This window comes from Pistacia vera, unplaced genomic scaffold (assembly GCF_008641045.1).
Source record: "Pistacia vera cultivar Batoury unplaced genomic scaffold, PisVer_v2 Contig124, whole genome shotgun sequence".
Taxonomy (NCBI): Eukaryota; Viridiplantae; Streptophyta; class Magnoliopsida; order Sapindales; family Anacardiaceae; genus Pistacia; species Pistacia vera.
In genome coordinates this window covers 35,505-48,473 of record NW_022195293.1, presented here as the reverse complement: position 1 = coordinate 48,473, position 12,969 = coordinate 35,505, and the positions used below count along the sequence as shown (strand labels likewise).

At 35.1% G+C, this 12,969-nt stretch overlaps 2 protein-coding genes and 1 pseudogene across 2 annotated transcripts; all 3 read right to left on the bottom strand.

The window, feature by feature from the left end:
- Positions 1 to 906: 906 nt before the first annotated feature.
- Positions 907 to 2,234, bottom strand: LOC116118154 (probable F-box protein At4g22030). Its single transcript, XM_031404125.1, has one exon. It carries the CDS (start codon positions 2,209 to 2,211, stop codon positions 907 to 909), a length of 1,305 nt encoding a protein of 434 aa, XP_031259985.1. The 5' UTR covers positions 2,212 to 2,234.
- Positions 2,235 to 6,121: 3,887 nt separating this feature from the next.
- LOC116117816 lies at positions 6,122 to 7,497 on the bottom strand (annotated as a pseudogene).
- Positions 7,498 to 11,600: 4,103 nt separating this feature from the next.
- On the bottom strand, positions 11,601 to 12,969 carry LOC116118445 (probable F-box protein At4g22030). Its single transcript, XM_031404441.1, has one exon. The coding sequence runs from the start codon at positions 12,897 to 12,899 to the stop codon at positions 11,604 to 11,606; it is 1,296 nt and encodes a 431-aa protein (XP_031260301.1). The 5' UTR covers positions 12,900 to 12,969; the 3' UTR covers positions 11,601 to 11,603.

Sequence of the window (12,969 nt, the reverse complement as noted above, 5' to 3'; positions counted from 1 at the left end):
AGAAAATATTTTATAAAATCAACCATAGGGGCAAAACTCCTCTTCTGATACAGATTTTCCTTCTCTTAAGAAAACTATTACTCAGCAACCGAAAGTTGTACCTTCCCAAACCATACAGCCTGACGGTTCAGAGCCAAAACTCTTTCAAGCCGAAGTAGTAATAAGATTGCTTTCTTTCTGAAGAAGGAGAGAATTACGGTTCATAACACTTTTCTCTATGTTTTCTCTAAGCCCTTAAATTCAGTCTTTAACCTAAAAAATGTGACTAAAATAAATATTAAATAATAATATATATATTTATATTTTTTGGGGGTAAATTTTGATATAATACATGAAGTTAAAACTTTTATCCATTATGTTAACCAAAGATAAATTATAATCGTCAATTAACAAGGTCTGTAGTTGAGACTGACAATATATTTATATACATAAAATTAAACTACTATTTGAAATTTGAAAGTGGCAATATTGAAATGATAAAACCACCCTTAAGTGGTCAGACAAAGACTCTTGAGTGTGTTATATAAGAGATATTAAGTTCGAGTCACCTCAGTTGTTAATAAGAATGACTATCAAAAAGTATCTCCGATTGTTAATTTCAGGATCTTGAAATATTAGTCAATGTGTGCTCAAGCTGGTCTGAACACTAAGATGACTTAGTTGTCGTTAATAGCAAAAAATTAACTTGTTTGTTTACGAGGACAACATGAACATATGATCATTAATAGAATCAATAATTAAGGAGTATGTTTTATATATCTCAAAATGGAATGAAATAATTTCTTTTGTATGAAATTAAAAAAATAATTTATTAAATTAGAGGCTATTAATATCTTCTCTATTCATGATTACACACTGGATATATATTTGTTATCACGAGAATCAAAGACTGTAAATTATCTCCGATCAGAAAAGTTTGCTTGCAAACTCCTCTAGTTCGGCTCCATCTATGCGAGAGTAAATTGATTTTTCGGAAAGATCTCTCAGTTGAGAAGTGCTTCTTCCCAACTGTAAAGCTACTTTCTGTTCAAACATCTCCCCATTTTCTCTCTTCTCCACTTCACTTTCATTGAGAGTTGCGTCAATTGATTCCTCCAGAAGTTTGAAGGAGCCAGCGCAGTATCTGTACATCTCCAACAACATACCGACTTGTACACCATGCTCCAATGTGTTAACTGTGGTAGCTAATGCGCCTGCAGCCATCGCAACGACAGCAGCCCCTGACCCGTGAGGAGACCCCACGAAAGCCGATCCAACAGCTGCAATGCCGGTGAGTAATGGCCCTGAGATGGCTAGAATCTTGTTTATCTTCAACACCAAGTTGCCTAGTCTCATGTAATCTTCTGTATCTTTTGTCTTTAATACTCCAATAATCTCTCTCATTTCCACTTCCAGATCTTCACTCCATCCATTTTTCTCCGTATTCATGCTACTTTGCTCTCTTTCATATGCGTTTTTGTTGTTTGCCTGGGAGTGATTTGATGGCCACCACACAGCAGGCTCAAATGTTTTAGGGAACTTTTCTATCATTTTACCTAGCAAGGGAAGTGGGTATGCTTGGTCAAGCGCTAACACTTTCTCCATTGCTTCTTTCACATCGGCTTCACTGGGAACCCTTAGAGCAAGGACGGTTTGTATTTCTCTCTGGAGCTGCTTGAACATTCTTGTTGCGTTACGTTGCTCTTCTGCAAGTTGTGAGGGCTGAATCTTGTTCACCATAACCATCATCCCAGCGGCTGCAGAGAACAAGAGAGTTGATGATAACTTCAAAGCCAAAAGTGATGAAACGCCTGCGCCACCAGTTGCAGCAACACCAGCCATGGTGGTAGCAGTGAGAGAAATAATGTTGATAGAGTTCAACAGAAGGGTGTTCCAGTTGTCACGTTGCTGGCCCAGGTTGTTGTGCATCTCAACTCTATCAGCAACAGAATCTAAGATAGCGTAAAGTTGGGCTGTCACCATTGAATTAGTAGAGTCGTCAGCATTGTTTTCTTGTATTGCTGTGCTAGGGACTATCTTTTCTACTGGGATTGAGCTTGTGTTTTTATTAGCTCTCATCCTCAGTTGCTCAACCAAGTCTATACTCGGTTTTTTTGGAGCAGACAAACTGATTCTTGGGAGTTTTGGGACAGATATAGCAGCATTTATTCTATTTGAAGAGCGACACGAAGATGAATAAAAAAGGCTATCTGAAACTTGTAAAGAAGCCATGAATGGTATCTGATATTTGATTATCTTTGTTTGTGATTGTTATTGTGTTTGTGTATGGTATCTGCCAGTATTTATACTAACGAACTATAACTGATCAAAGATATATAGAAGAGGTCGTCGGCTGACTGGACTGGGTGCGTTTTGGAATGTGACTTGGCCTAAGCTGACCTTTTCTCTTTGTAATTTTCGTCCCCCCCTCAAGTCAAGATTATCTCCTACGTACGCAAGAGTACTTGAACTCAATATTTCAGTGTCTAAGTTTAATCATCCCAAACTTTTTACTATCCAAGTGACATATTTCGTTTTAAAACATGACTCTCCATGTTTAAATTAGGAATTCCATCGAATACACAATTATTTATGTTTCGTAAAATCCTTATATCCTATTATTAATTAGTTGCTTTAATCTAATAAGAAAATTTTTGTATATATATTTTTGTTAACTGAGATGTTTGGGCCAGCTTATACACATTTCGACTATTTTTCAAACCACCATCACGGTCCCTTAAGTAAATCATGTGCAAATGTACTATTTTTACACCTAGTGGAAAATCAAACGTGGGATTGGGGTTGAAGCCATATACAATCCCCTTAATTTGCCCTTACTGCTGCCCGCTGAGCTAGCCATGGGTGGGTTTCCTCCAAATTTTTGGATCAGGGTATCAGATCTTTTGGAGTGTGCTTTATTCAAAGGGTTTAGAAAAGGTTGAGTATTATGAGTTAGCTCTGCATCTTTGGTTCATCCATTTTTCTTTGAGATTTTACTGATTATATTTAGTTAAACTTGTAATAAATAAGTAAATAACACGTTAACAGAACATGTTGGTGAAAGTTATACATACATATGGGAAGGATAATGAATCTGATTATCATTCTAGCTGGCACAAACGAGTAAAATGTGAAATGAAAAACTCAGACTCTCAGTCTTTTAACTTATAAGAAGGTCCATTAATGTGGTTGGTAATTAACAAATACAAGGTTTAAATTCGACATTCTTCGATCATCAAATCCTTGCAACCAATCCCGTTTCTAACTTGTTATCTCTGCTGCTACATTTGTTTGCGTATATGGATGGTTCAACTAGTTAATTTAGGGCTTGACTTCTCATTCAACTCCATGTTTTTTGAACCACACAGTCTCAACTACGACCTCATCTGATGAATCTAGTTTGAAACTTAGACAATTCAAAAGCTTGTGAGAATATTTATTTAATATAATACAAGCAAGAAATAATTAACCTCCAACATATGAAGCATAATGAAAAATTCATTACTGTATAATTATGTTACGCGTACAGCTTGTTCCATACTTTCATTCGTCTTCTAGTTTACAATATAATGAAGAGATTTTTGATTTCTTGGTCTTAGAAAATGGGATTGAAGTGATATGGTAAAAGTTTTGATGAATGAATAGACAACGACTTGTGTTGTTGATATGGTAAAAGAGAAAAGGTCAATATTGAAAATATTGACAACCCAAAAGACTTTTATTGGAATAAGATGAGTTACTAATCCATTGGTGACTTGCCATTCACAAATAATAAGATGATGATGAGTATCATTAACAGGAATCAATAAATTTATTGGTCTAAGTCTAACTCGAAATAGACTAAAGCAGTTAAATTTATTGGTCTAAGCATTAATAGGAACAATAAATCATTTGCTGCACGACTGAGTTATTTTCCAAAGATGTAACAAACGCCATAAACTATATTTTGGTTGGTTGAGTAGTTTGATGGAACTCTTGAGTATATTACTCAAGAGATCCTGAGTTTGGTCCCTTCTCGATTGCTAATAGGGATAGTTATTAGAGTTTTTACATGGTCAGTAGTTCTAGAGTCCAAGATTAATCAAGAAGTGCGTAAGCTGGCCGACATAAAAAAAAAAAAAAAAAAAAAAAAAAATTTCAATATTGGGAGTTGATTTAAAACAACTATTGAATATTTTTTTCAAACTTATGTTATCTGTGTGCACACTAAAGTCAGACATATGCATGTTGCATTTCATCTCGCATTTTACTTCGTGTGTGCGCCCACTCTTCTTCTATGCTAAAATCGCATGTTTGACTCACTTTGCACAAATTGCGTTTTTTACTTAACAGTTAAGATATTTTCTTTGCATCTTTTATGCTGTCATTTGGACCACTTACAAGTGTCCAAATATCCTTTAGTGGTCCAAGGAAAATTAGACTTTTTCCCTTTTTGATTGTGGTCCCAAAAGATAGATGAAATCTTTTTCATTTTTAGACCAACATATGTCAGTCCTTGTTTGCTGATTTGGTGAGAATTAGGGAGCACGAAATTGGTCTTTATCATTCTTGCTCATTTGTAAAGCCAACCTTTGATATTGTATTTGTTTGTACTCTAATTCTTTTTACACATGTGGCGTCTTTCTTCTATTATCTTGCCTTTCAAGTTTTATCTCTTTCATGGTTTTATGTGAGTTTTCTTTTTATAAGTGTCTGTCTCTCCTCTTGTGGTCCTGCAAAGTTGGTGAGCTTTTGTTTATGGTCCCAACAAAAGATGAAAGAGATTCTCTGCCACTTATCTTAAAGAGATTGGTCAAGTAAGGATTTTTTAAACCCATCTTCTTCTTCCTTGCATCTTCAAACCTGGATATTATTTTGTTTGTGCTCTGAAATTTTCAGAGAGTCTATTCCTTGATAGGTTCCATGTATGGTTTAATGCTTAAATCATTTTGTTGATCTTTGTTTATTGTTTGTTGTTGCTGGAACTTGGTTCCTACGCTAAGAGCTTGAAAGGAGTTCAAGCCGTGGAAGCTAGAGGTGTTCTTCGGAAGTGAAGCTTGGGTGGAGCTCAAGCATTATTCGGGAATGTTCCTGGTGTGGAGTGATCCTAGAAGCGACGAAGCATTAGAGATTCAGAGGGTGGTGTTTAATGTAACGTAGAATAGAGAGTTCTCTTTGTTGTAACTAAAATCAACTCTGAGTGATATCTCGTAATATTTGTTGTCATAGTGGATTAGCTTCGATCTAGACGAGGTCCCACGGATGTAGGCTAAGAATGGTTTTAGCCAAACCATGTATATGCTTGTGTTATTTATCTATACCACTTGTGGTTGTTGATTCATGCTTAACTTGATAACCATTAATCAACTTAGTAAAATATTCCATTGCACTTTAAAAATGAGTGTCTAACATTGAATAGAGTTCACCAACTCTAAAAACAACAATATAATTTATATTGAGGGTAAAAAGGATGCAAGATAAACACTAAAATTGCGACTCAACAAACATTAAGAACTTTTCATACCGTCGGAGTATTTTGATGATAAAACTTCATATGGATTCGGTGTCCTTTTATCTTCAACGATTGGCCCAACATTTCATGTTTCAATTTAACACTTTCCATTTTTTATTATTCTTAAAGGAGAAGATTTTTTTTTTTTTTTTTTAACCAATCATCTATGGATCCAATCACACGTTTAGACTTGAGTAGGTTAAAAAAAAGACATACAACCTTAGCAAGAACGACGTTCTATGGTATATATAACCCTTGCTCCTTTAGGTTCTTTAAATACTGCACAAACCAAAGAGAATGATGACTTTGTGTTGTACTGAAACCTAGCGGATATGTATCATAACATGTCAGATTTGTGTTCTTATTTTTATTTATATTTATCAAATATACTCTCAAAACATTATAGTATATTTGCCTCCTCAATTCTTTATTAACAATATATGATTAAATTAAAATATGCATCCTCGGTACTTCATAAAGAATTATTAAATATGCAAAACAACTGGTTGTGGTTAAATCAAATTAAAATAATCCAAAAATGTTTTTAAAATAAATATTTTTTTAAATACTAGAAAATGTAAAAAAAAAAACTATTCCTTTAATTGTAAAAAGAACGAAAAATTCATTTAAGTCAATTCTCTTTACATAATTATACAAAGAATTTGGTTATCCATGTACAGAACCAATTAAAGAATACGTATAGTCAAGGAATAAATCTACATCCGGTAAAATCAGAAAAGTTTGCTTGCAAATTCGTCAATCTCGGCTCCATTACTGCGAGAATAAATTGAGTTTTCGGCAAGATCTCTCAGCTGTGACATGCTTCTTCCCAACTTCAAAGCTACGTTTTGTACAAACATCTCTCCGTTTACTCTCTTCTCTACTTCTTTTTCATTTATAGTTGTTTCAATTGATTCCTCCAGAAGTGTGAAGGAGCCAGCGCAGTATCTGTACATCTCCAACACCATACCGACTTGTCCACCATGCTCCAATGTGTTAACTGTGGTAGCTAATGCGCCTGCAGCCACCGCAACGGCAGCAGCCCATGACCCGTGAGAAGACCCCACGAAAGCTGACTCGACAGCTGCAATGCCGGTGAGTAATGGCCCTGAGATGGCTAGAATCTTGTTTATCTTCAACGCCAGGTTGCCTAGTCTCATGTAATCTTCTGTATCTTTTCTCTTCAACACTTCAATAATCTCTCTCATTTCCTGTTCAAGATCTTCATTCCATCCATTTTTCTCCATCTTCGAGCTACTTTGCTCTCTTTTATACGCTTTTTAGTTGTTTGCCTGGGAGTGATTTGATGGCCACCACACAGCAGGCTCAAATGTTTTAGGGAACTTCTCAATCATTTTACCTAACAAGGGAAGTGGGTATGCTTGGTCAAGCGCCAACACTTTCTCCATTGCATCTTTCACATCTTCTTTATTGGGCACCCTTTGAGCAAAAACTGTTTGCATTTCTCTCTGGAGCTGCTTGAACAATCTTGTTGCGTTACGTTGCTCTTCGGCAAGTTGCGAGGGCTGGATCTTGTTCACGATAACCATCATCCCTGTGGCTGCAGAGAACAAGAGTGTAGAAGATAACTTCAATGCCAGAAGCGAAACACCTGCGCCACCAGTTGCCGCAACACCAGCCATGGTGGCAGCAGTGAGGGTAATCATGTTGATGGAGTTCAAGAGAAGCGTGTTCCAGTTGTCACGTTGCTGGCCGATGTTATAGTGCATCTCAACTCTATCAGCAACAGCCTCCAATGAGGCGTAAAGTTGGGCTGTCAGCATAGAATTAGTAGAGTCGTCAACATTGTTTTCTTCTTGAAATTTTGTGCTAGGAACAAACTTTTCTACTAGCACTGAGTTTAAGTATCCATTATCTCTCACCTTCCGCTCCTCAACCAAGTCTCTACTTGGTTTTTTCAGAGGTGAGAAACGGATTCTGGGAAGTTTTGGGACAGATATAGCAGCATTAATTCTATTTGAAAAAGAACAAGAAAACAGTGGATTTAAAACTTGTAAAGAGGCCATGAATGGTATTTATAATATCAGCTATATTTCTGGGTTGCTATTTGTTTTTGTTTCTTTTGTTTGAGTTTGTGGAAGAATGAGAATGAAAATAAGAGAGGCCATGGATGTATTTATAGCTATGAATTTAACCATGAATTGATAAAAGAAAAGGTCGTAGAGTGAATTATTTGACCTGCTGGATGACTTGGCCCACGGCTGAACTCTTCCTTGTCGATCAAAATTCTTATAAATTTCTTTTGACATCTTTGTCAACTTTCAGAATATTCAATATTTAATGTTTCAAAGTGAGGATTCATTTTCGTTCCCTATAGTTTATGTTTATTTTTTAAGGACACTTGTTTGAGATACTAATATTTTGGTCATTTGACTCAGTTGATTAATTTAAAAATTATGTTGATACAGCGAAAACAAAAATAATGAGAAATGCATTATAAAAATAACACTAGTGTGCAATAGGGTTTGTTGTGAGGGAAATTCAGAGCAGATAAAATCCCCATTTGGCATGCATATATTTTGCAAAATAGATCTCATAATCAAGGTAGAAGATCACGCAACTCCTCGTTTAATCAAATTTGAGTTTATTTTTAACTTGACCATATATGTGGCACTATATAAACTTAGTTGTAATCTATTTTAGGGATGGAAAATAAGTCACAGAAAGCAAACTAAAAATTCCTTATAAAACACAACACTATTTCAATACGTTCAATAACATAATAATAGACATAGGCCCTACATTACGAGTAGCTGAACACTTTAAAAAGTTCTTTGTGTTTTGTGTTGATTCTAGCATATTCATCATCATATTGTTTCATGACTGATCCATCGAGATAACGCACACATCCTACGTGATTTTAACGCTGTCTATCACGTACCTCTGATTAGTGCAAATGTCTGCATCAACAAGTTCATTTACTAACTTGCTCTTTTATTTTAGTGAAACTCCTCATTAATACCTTTATTTCTAGAAGAATTATAAGAGTTTATTTGTTTTAAAATCATTAAAAAAAATCCATCTCTTAATTCAAATTCTAATATTTCTTATTATTATGTTTTAATTTATTAAAACGTGTTTAGACTGAAATCACGGTTAATGAGTTGAATTTTCATAGGTATTTTTCAAATGGTAGCAATTGAAATGGGGGTCTTTAAAAATAAACCGAAACTAAAGGGAGGAAAATGTACTTCTTCTTTGTTTCAATCGCATGAGCTTGTCTCTTTCATGCTATACATCAACATCAACATTTTCAGGTACCACATCAGCATTTTTCGAAATTCGGATTTATACTAAGATACAAAGTTAAAAAATCAAAATTTTACACTTTTTATTANTGGGGACAGATATAGCAGCATTTATTCTATTTGAAGAGCGACACGAAGATGAATAAAAAAGGCTATCTGAAACTTGTAAAGAAGCCATGAATGGTATCTGATATTTGATTATCTTTGTTTGTGATTGTTATTGTGTTTGTGTATGGTATCTGCCAGTATTTATACTAACGAACTATAACTGATCAAAGATATATAGAAGAGGTCGTCGGCTGACTGGACTGGGTGCGTTTTGGAATGTGACTTGGCCTAAGCTGACTTTTTCTCTTTGTAATTTTCGTCCCCCCTCAAGTCAAGATTATCTCCTACGTATGCAAGAGTACTTGAACTCAATATTTCAGTATCTAAGTTTAATCATCCCAAACTTTTTACTATCCAAGTGACATATTTTGTTTTAAAATACACTCTCCATGTTTAAATTAGGAATTCCATTGAATACACAATTATTTATGTTTTGTAAAATCCTTATATCCTTTATTAATTAGTTGCTTCCATCTAATAAGAAAACTTTGTATACATATTTTTGTTAACTGAGATGTTCGGACTAACTTACGCACATTTCGATTATTTCTCAACCCACAATCACAGCCCCCAAAGTAAATCATGATCAAATATATTATCTTTGCACCTAGTGGAGAATCAAACGTGAGACTGAGGGTTAAAGTCATGCCAATCCCCTTAATTCGCCTTTATTGCTGCCCAAATTGGACTATCCATGGGTGGGTTTCCTCCAAATTTTAGGATCAGGCTATCAGATCTTTTGGGGTATGCTTCATTCAAAGGGTTTAGAAAAGGTTGAGTATTATGAGTTAGCTCTGTATCTTTGGTTCATCCATTTTCCTTTGAGATTTTACTAATTATATTCAGTTAAACTTGTAATAAATAAGTAAATAACACGTTAACAGAACATGGTGGTGAAAGTTATACATACATATGGGAAGGATAATGAATCTGATTATCATTCTAGCTGGCACAAACGAGTAAAATGTGAAATTAAAAACTCAGACTCTCAGTCTTTTAACTTATAAGAAGGTCCATTAATGTGGTTGGTAATTAAAAAATACAAGGTTTAATCGACATTCTTCGGTCATCAAATCCTTGCAACCAATCCCGTTTCTAACTTGTTATCTCTGCTGCTTTGTTTGCATATATGGATGGTTCAACTAGTTAATTTAGGGCTTGATTTCTCATTCAACTCCATGTTTTTTGAACCAGACAGTCTCAACTACGACCTCATCTGATGAATCTATTTTCAAACTTAGACAATTCAAAAGCTTGTGAGAATATGTATTTAGTATAATACAAGCACCAATATATGAAGCATAATGAAAACTCATTACTGTATAATTATGTAACGCGTACAACTTGTTCCATACTTTCATTCATCTTCTAGTTTACAATATATATATAATGAAGAGATTTTTGATTTCTTGATCTTAGAAAATGGGATTGAAGTGATATGGTAAAAGTTTTAATGAATGAATAGACAACGACTTGTGTTGTTGATATGGTAAAAGAGAAAAGGTCAATATTGAAAATATTGACAGCCTAAAAGACTTTATTTGGAATAATATGATTAAATTAATGCCATAAGGTGACTTGCCATTCAACAAATAAATAAGATGATGATTGAGTAGCATTAATAGGAATCAATAAATTTATGGTCTAAGTCTAACTCGAAAATAGTTGACATCTACAATGTACGTAGACTACACCAGTGTAAATTTATTGGTCTAAGCATTAATAGGAATCAATAACTCAGTTGCTCTGTAAGTCAGCGATTGAGTTATTTTCTAAAGATATAACAAAAACTCAATAAACTATCTCCAGGTGATTGAGTAGTTTGATGAAAACTCTTGAGTATATTACTCAAGAGGTAATGAGTTCGAGTTCTTTCTCGATCGCTAAAAGGGGTAATTATTGGAGTTCTTATCTAGCCATTAGTTCTATAGTTCCAAAGAATTAATTGAAATGTGCGTAAACTGGCCCGAACACCTCTAAACATAAAAAATAAAAATAAAAATAAAAAAGAACTCAATATTGGGAGTTGAGTCAAAACAACAACATAATTTATATAGAGGGTAATAACGATGCGAGATAAACACTAAAGTTACGACTCAATTAACATTAAGAACTTTTCATGCCGTCGGAGTGTTTTAATGATAAAACTTTGTATGGATTCATGTCCTTTTATCTTCAATGATTGGCCCAACATTTCTATGTTTCAATTTAACACTTTCCATTTTTTATTATTATAAAGGAGAAGATTATTTCTTTTTACCAATCATCTACGGATACAACCTTAACAAGAACGACTTTAAATACTATGCAAACCAAAGAAAATGATGACTTTGTGTTGTACTGAAACCGAGCAGATATGTATCATAAAATGTCAGATTTCTGTTCTTATTTTTATTTATATTTATCAAATATACTCTCAAAACATTATAGTATATTTGCCTCCTCAATTCTTTATCAAGAATATATGATTAAATTAAAATATGCATCCTCGGTACTTTATAAAGAATTATTAAATATGCAAAACAATTGGTTGTAGTTAAATCAAATTAAAATTATCCAAAAATGTTTTAAAATAAATATTTTTTTAAATACTAGAAAATGTAAAAAAAAAAAAAACTATTCCTTTAATTGTAAGAAGAACGAAAAATTCATTAAGTCAATTCTCTTTACATAATTATACAAAGAATTTGGTTATCCATGTACAGAACAAATTAAAGAATACGTATGGTCAAGGAATACATCCACATCCGGTAAAATCAGAAAAGTTTGCTTGCAAATTCGTCAATCTCGGCTCCATTACTGCGAGAATAAATTGAGTTTTCGGCAAGATCTCTCAGCTGTGATATGCTTCTTCCCAACTTCAAAGCTACGTTTTGTACAAACATCTCTCCGTTTACTCTCTTCTCTACTTCACTTTCATTGAGATTTGCTTCAATTGATTCCTCCAGAAGTGTGAAGGAGCCAGCGCAGTATCTGTACATCTCCAACACCATACCGACTTGTCCACCATGCTCCAATGTGTTAACTGTGGTAGCTAATGCGCCTGCAGCCACCGCAACGACAGCAGCCCATGACCCGTGAGGAGACCCCACGAAAGCCGACCCGACAGCTGCAATGCCGGTGAGTAATGGCCCTGAGATGGCTAGAATCTTGTTTATCTTCAACGCCAGGTTGCCTAGTCTCATGTAATCTTCTGTATCTTTTCTCTTTAACACTTCAATAATCTCTCTCATTTCCTCTTCCAGATCTTCACTCCATCCATTTTTCTCCATCTTCGAGCTACTTTGCTCGCTTTTAAATGCTTTTTTGTTGTTTGCCTGGGAATGGTTTGACGACCGCCACACAGCAGGCTCAAATGTTTTAGGGAACTTCTCAATCATTTTACCTAACAAGGGAAGTGGGTATGCTTGGTCAAGCGCCAACACTTTCTCCATTGCATCTTTCACATCTTCTTTATTGGGCAACCTTAGAGCAAAAACTGTTTGTATTTCACTCTGGAGCTGCTTGAACAATCTTGTTGCGTTACGTTGCTCTTCGGCAAGTTGCGAGGGCTGGATCTTGTTCACCATAACCATCATCCCTGTGGCTGCAGAGAACAAGAGCGTAGAAGATAACTTCAATGCCAGAAGCGAAACACCTGCGCCACCAGTTGCCGCAACACCAGCCATGGTGGCAGCAGTGAGGGTAATCATGTTGATGGAGTTCAAGAGAAGCGTGTTCCAGTTGTCACGTTGCTGGCCAATGTTATAGTGCATCTCAATTCTATCAGCAACAGCCTCCAACACGGCGTAAAGTTGGGCTGTCACCATAGAATTAGTAGAGTCGTCAACATTGTTATCTTCTTGAAATTTTGTGCTAGGAACAAACTTTTCTACTAGCACTGAGTTTGTGTATCCATTATCTCTCACCTTCAGCTCCTCAACCAAGTCTCTACTTGGTTTTTTCAGAGGTGAGAAACGGATTCTGGGAAGTTTTGGGACAGATATTGCGGCATTAATTCTATTTGAAGAAGAACAAGAAAACAGTGGATTTAAAACTTGTAAAGAGGCCATGAATGGTATTGACAATATAAGCTATTAAGCTGTATTTCTGGGTTGCTATCTGGTTTTGTTTCTTTTGTTT

Excerpts from the sequence above, each read along its gene's own strand:
- LOC116118445 (XM_031404441.1), bottom strand. The coding sequence starts at position 12,899 with ATGGCCTCTTTACAAGTTTTAAATCCACTGTTTTCTTGTTCTTCTTCA.
- LOC116118154 (XM_031404125.1), bottom strand. The coding sequence starts at position 2,211 with ATGGCTTCTTTACAAGTTTCAGATAGCCTTTTTTATTCATCTTCGTGT.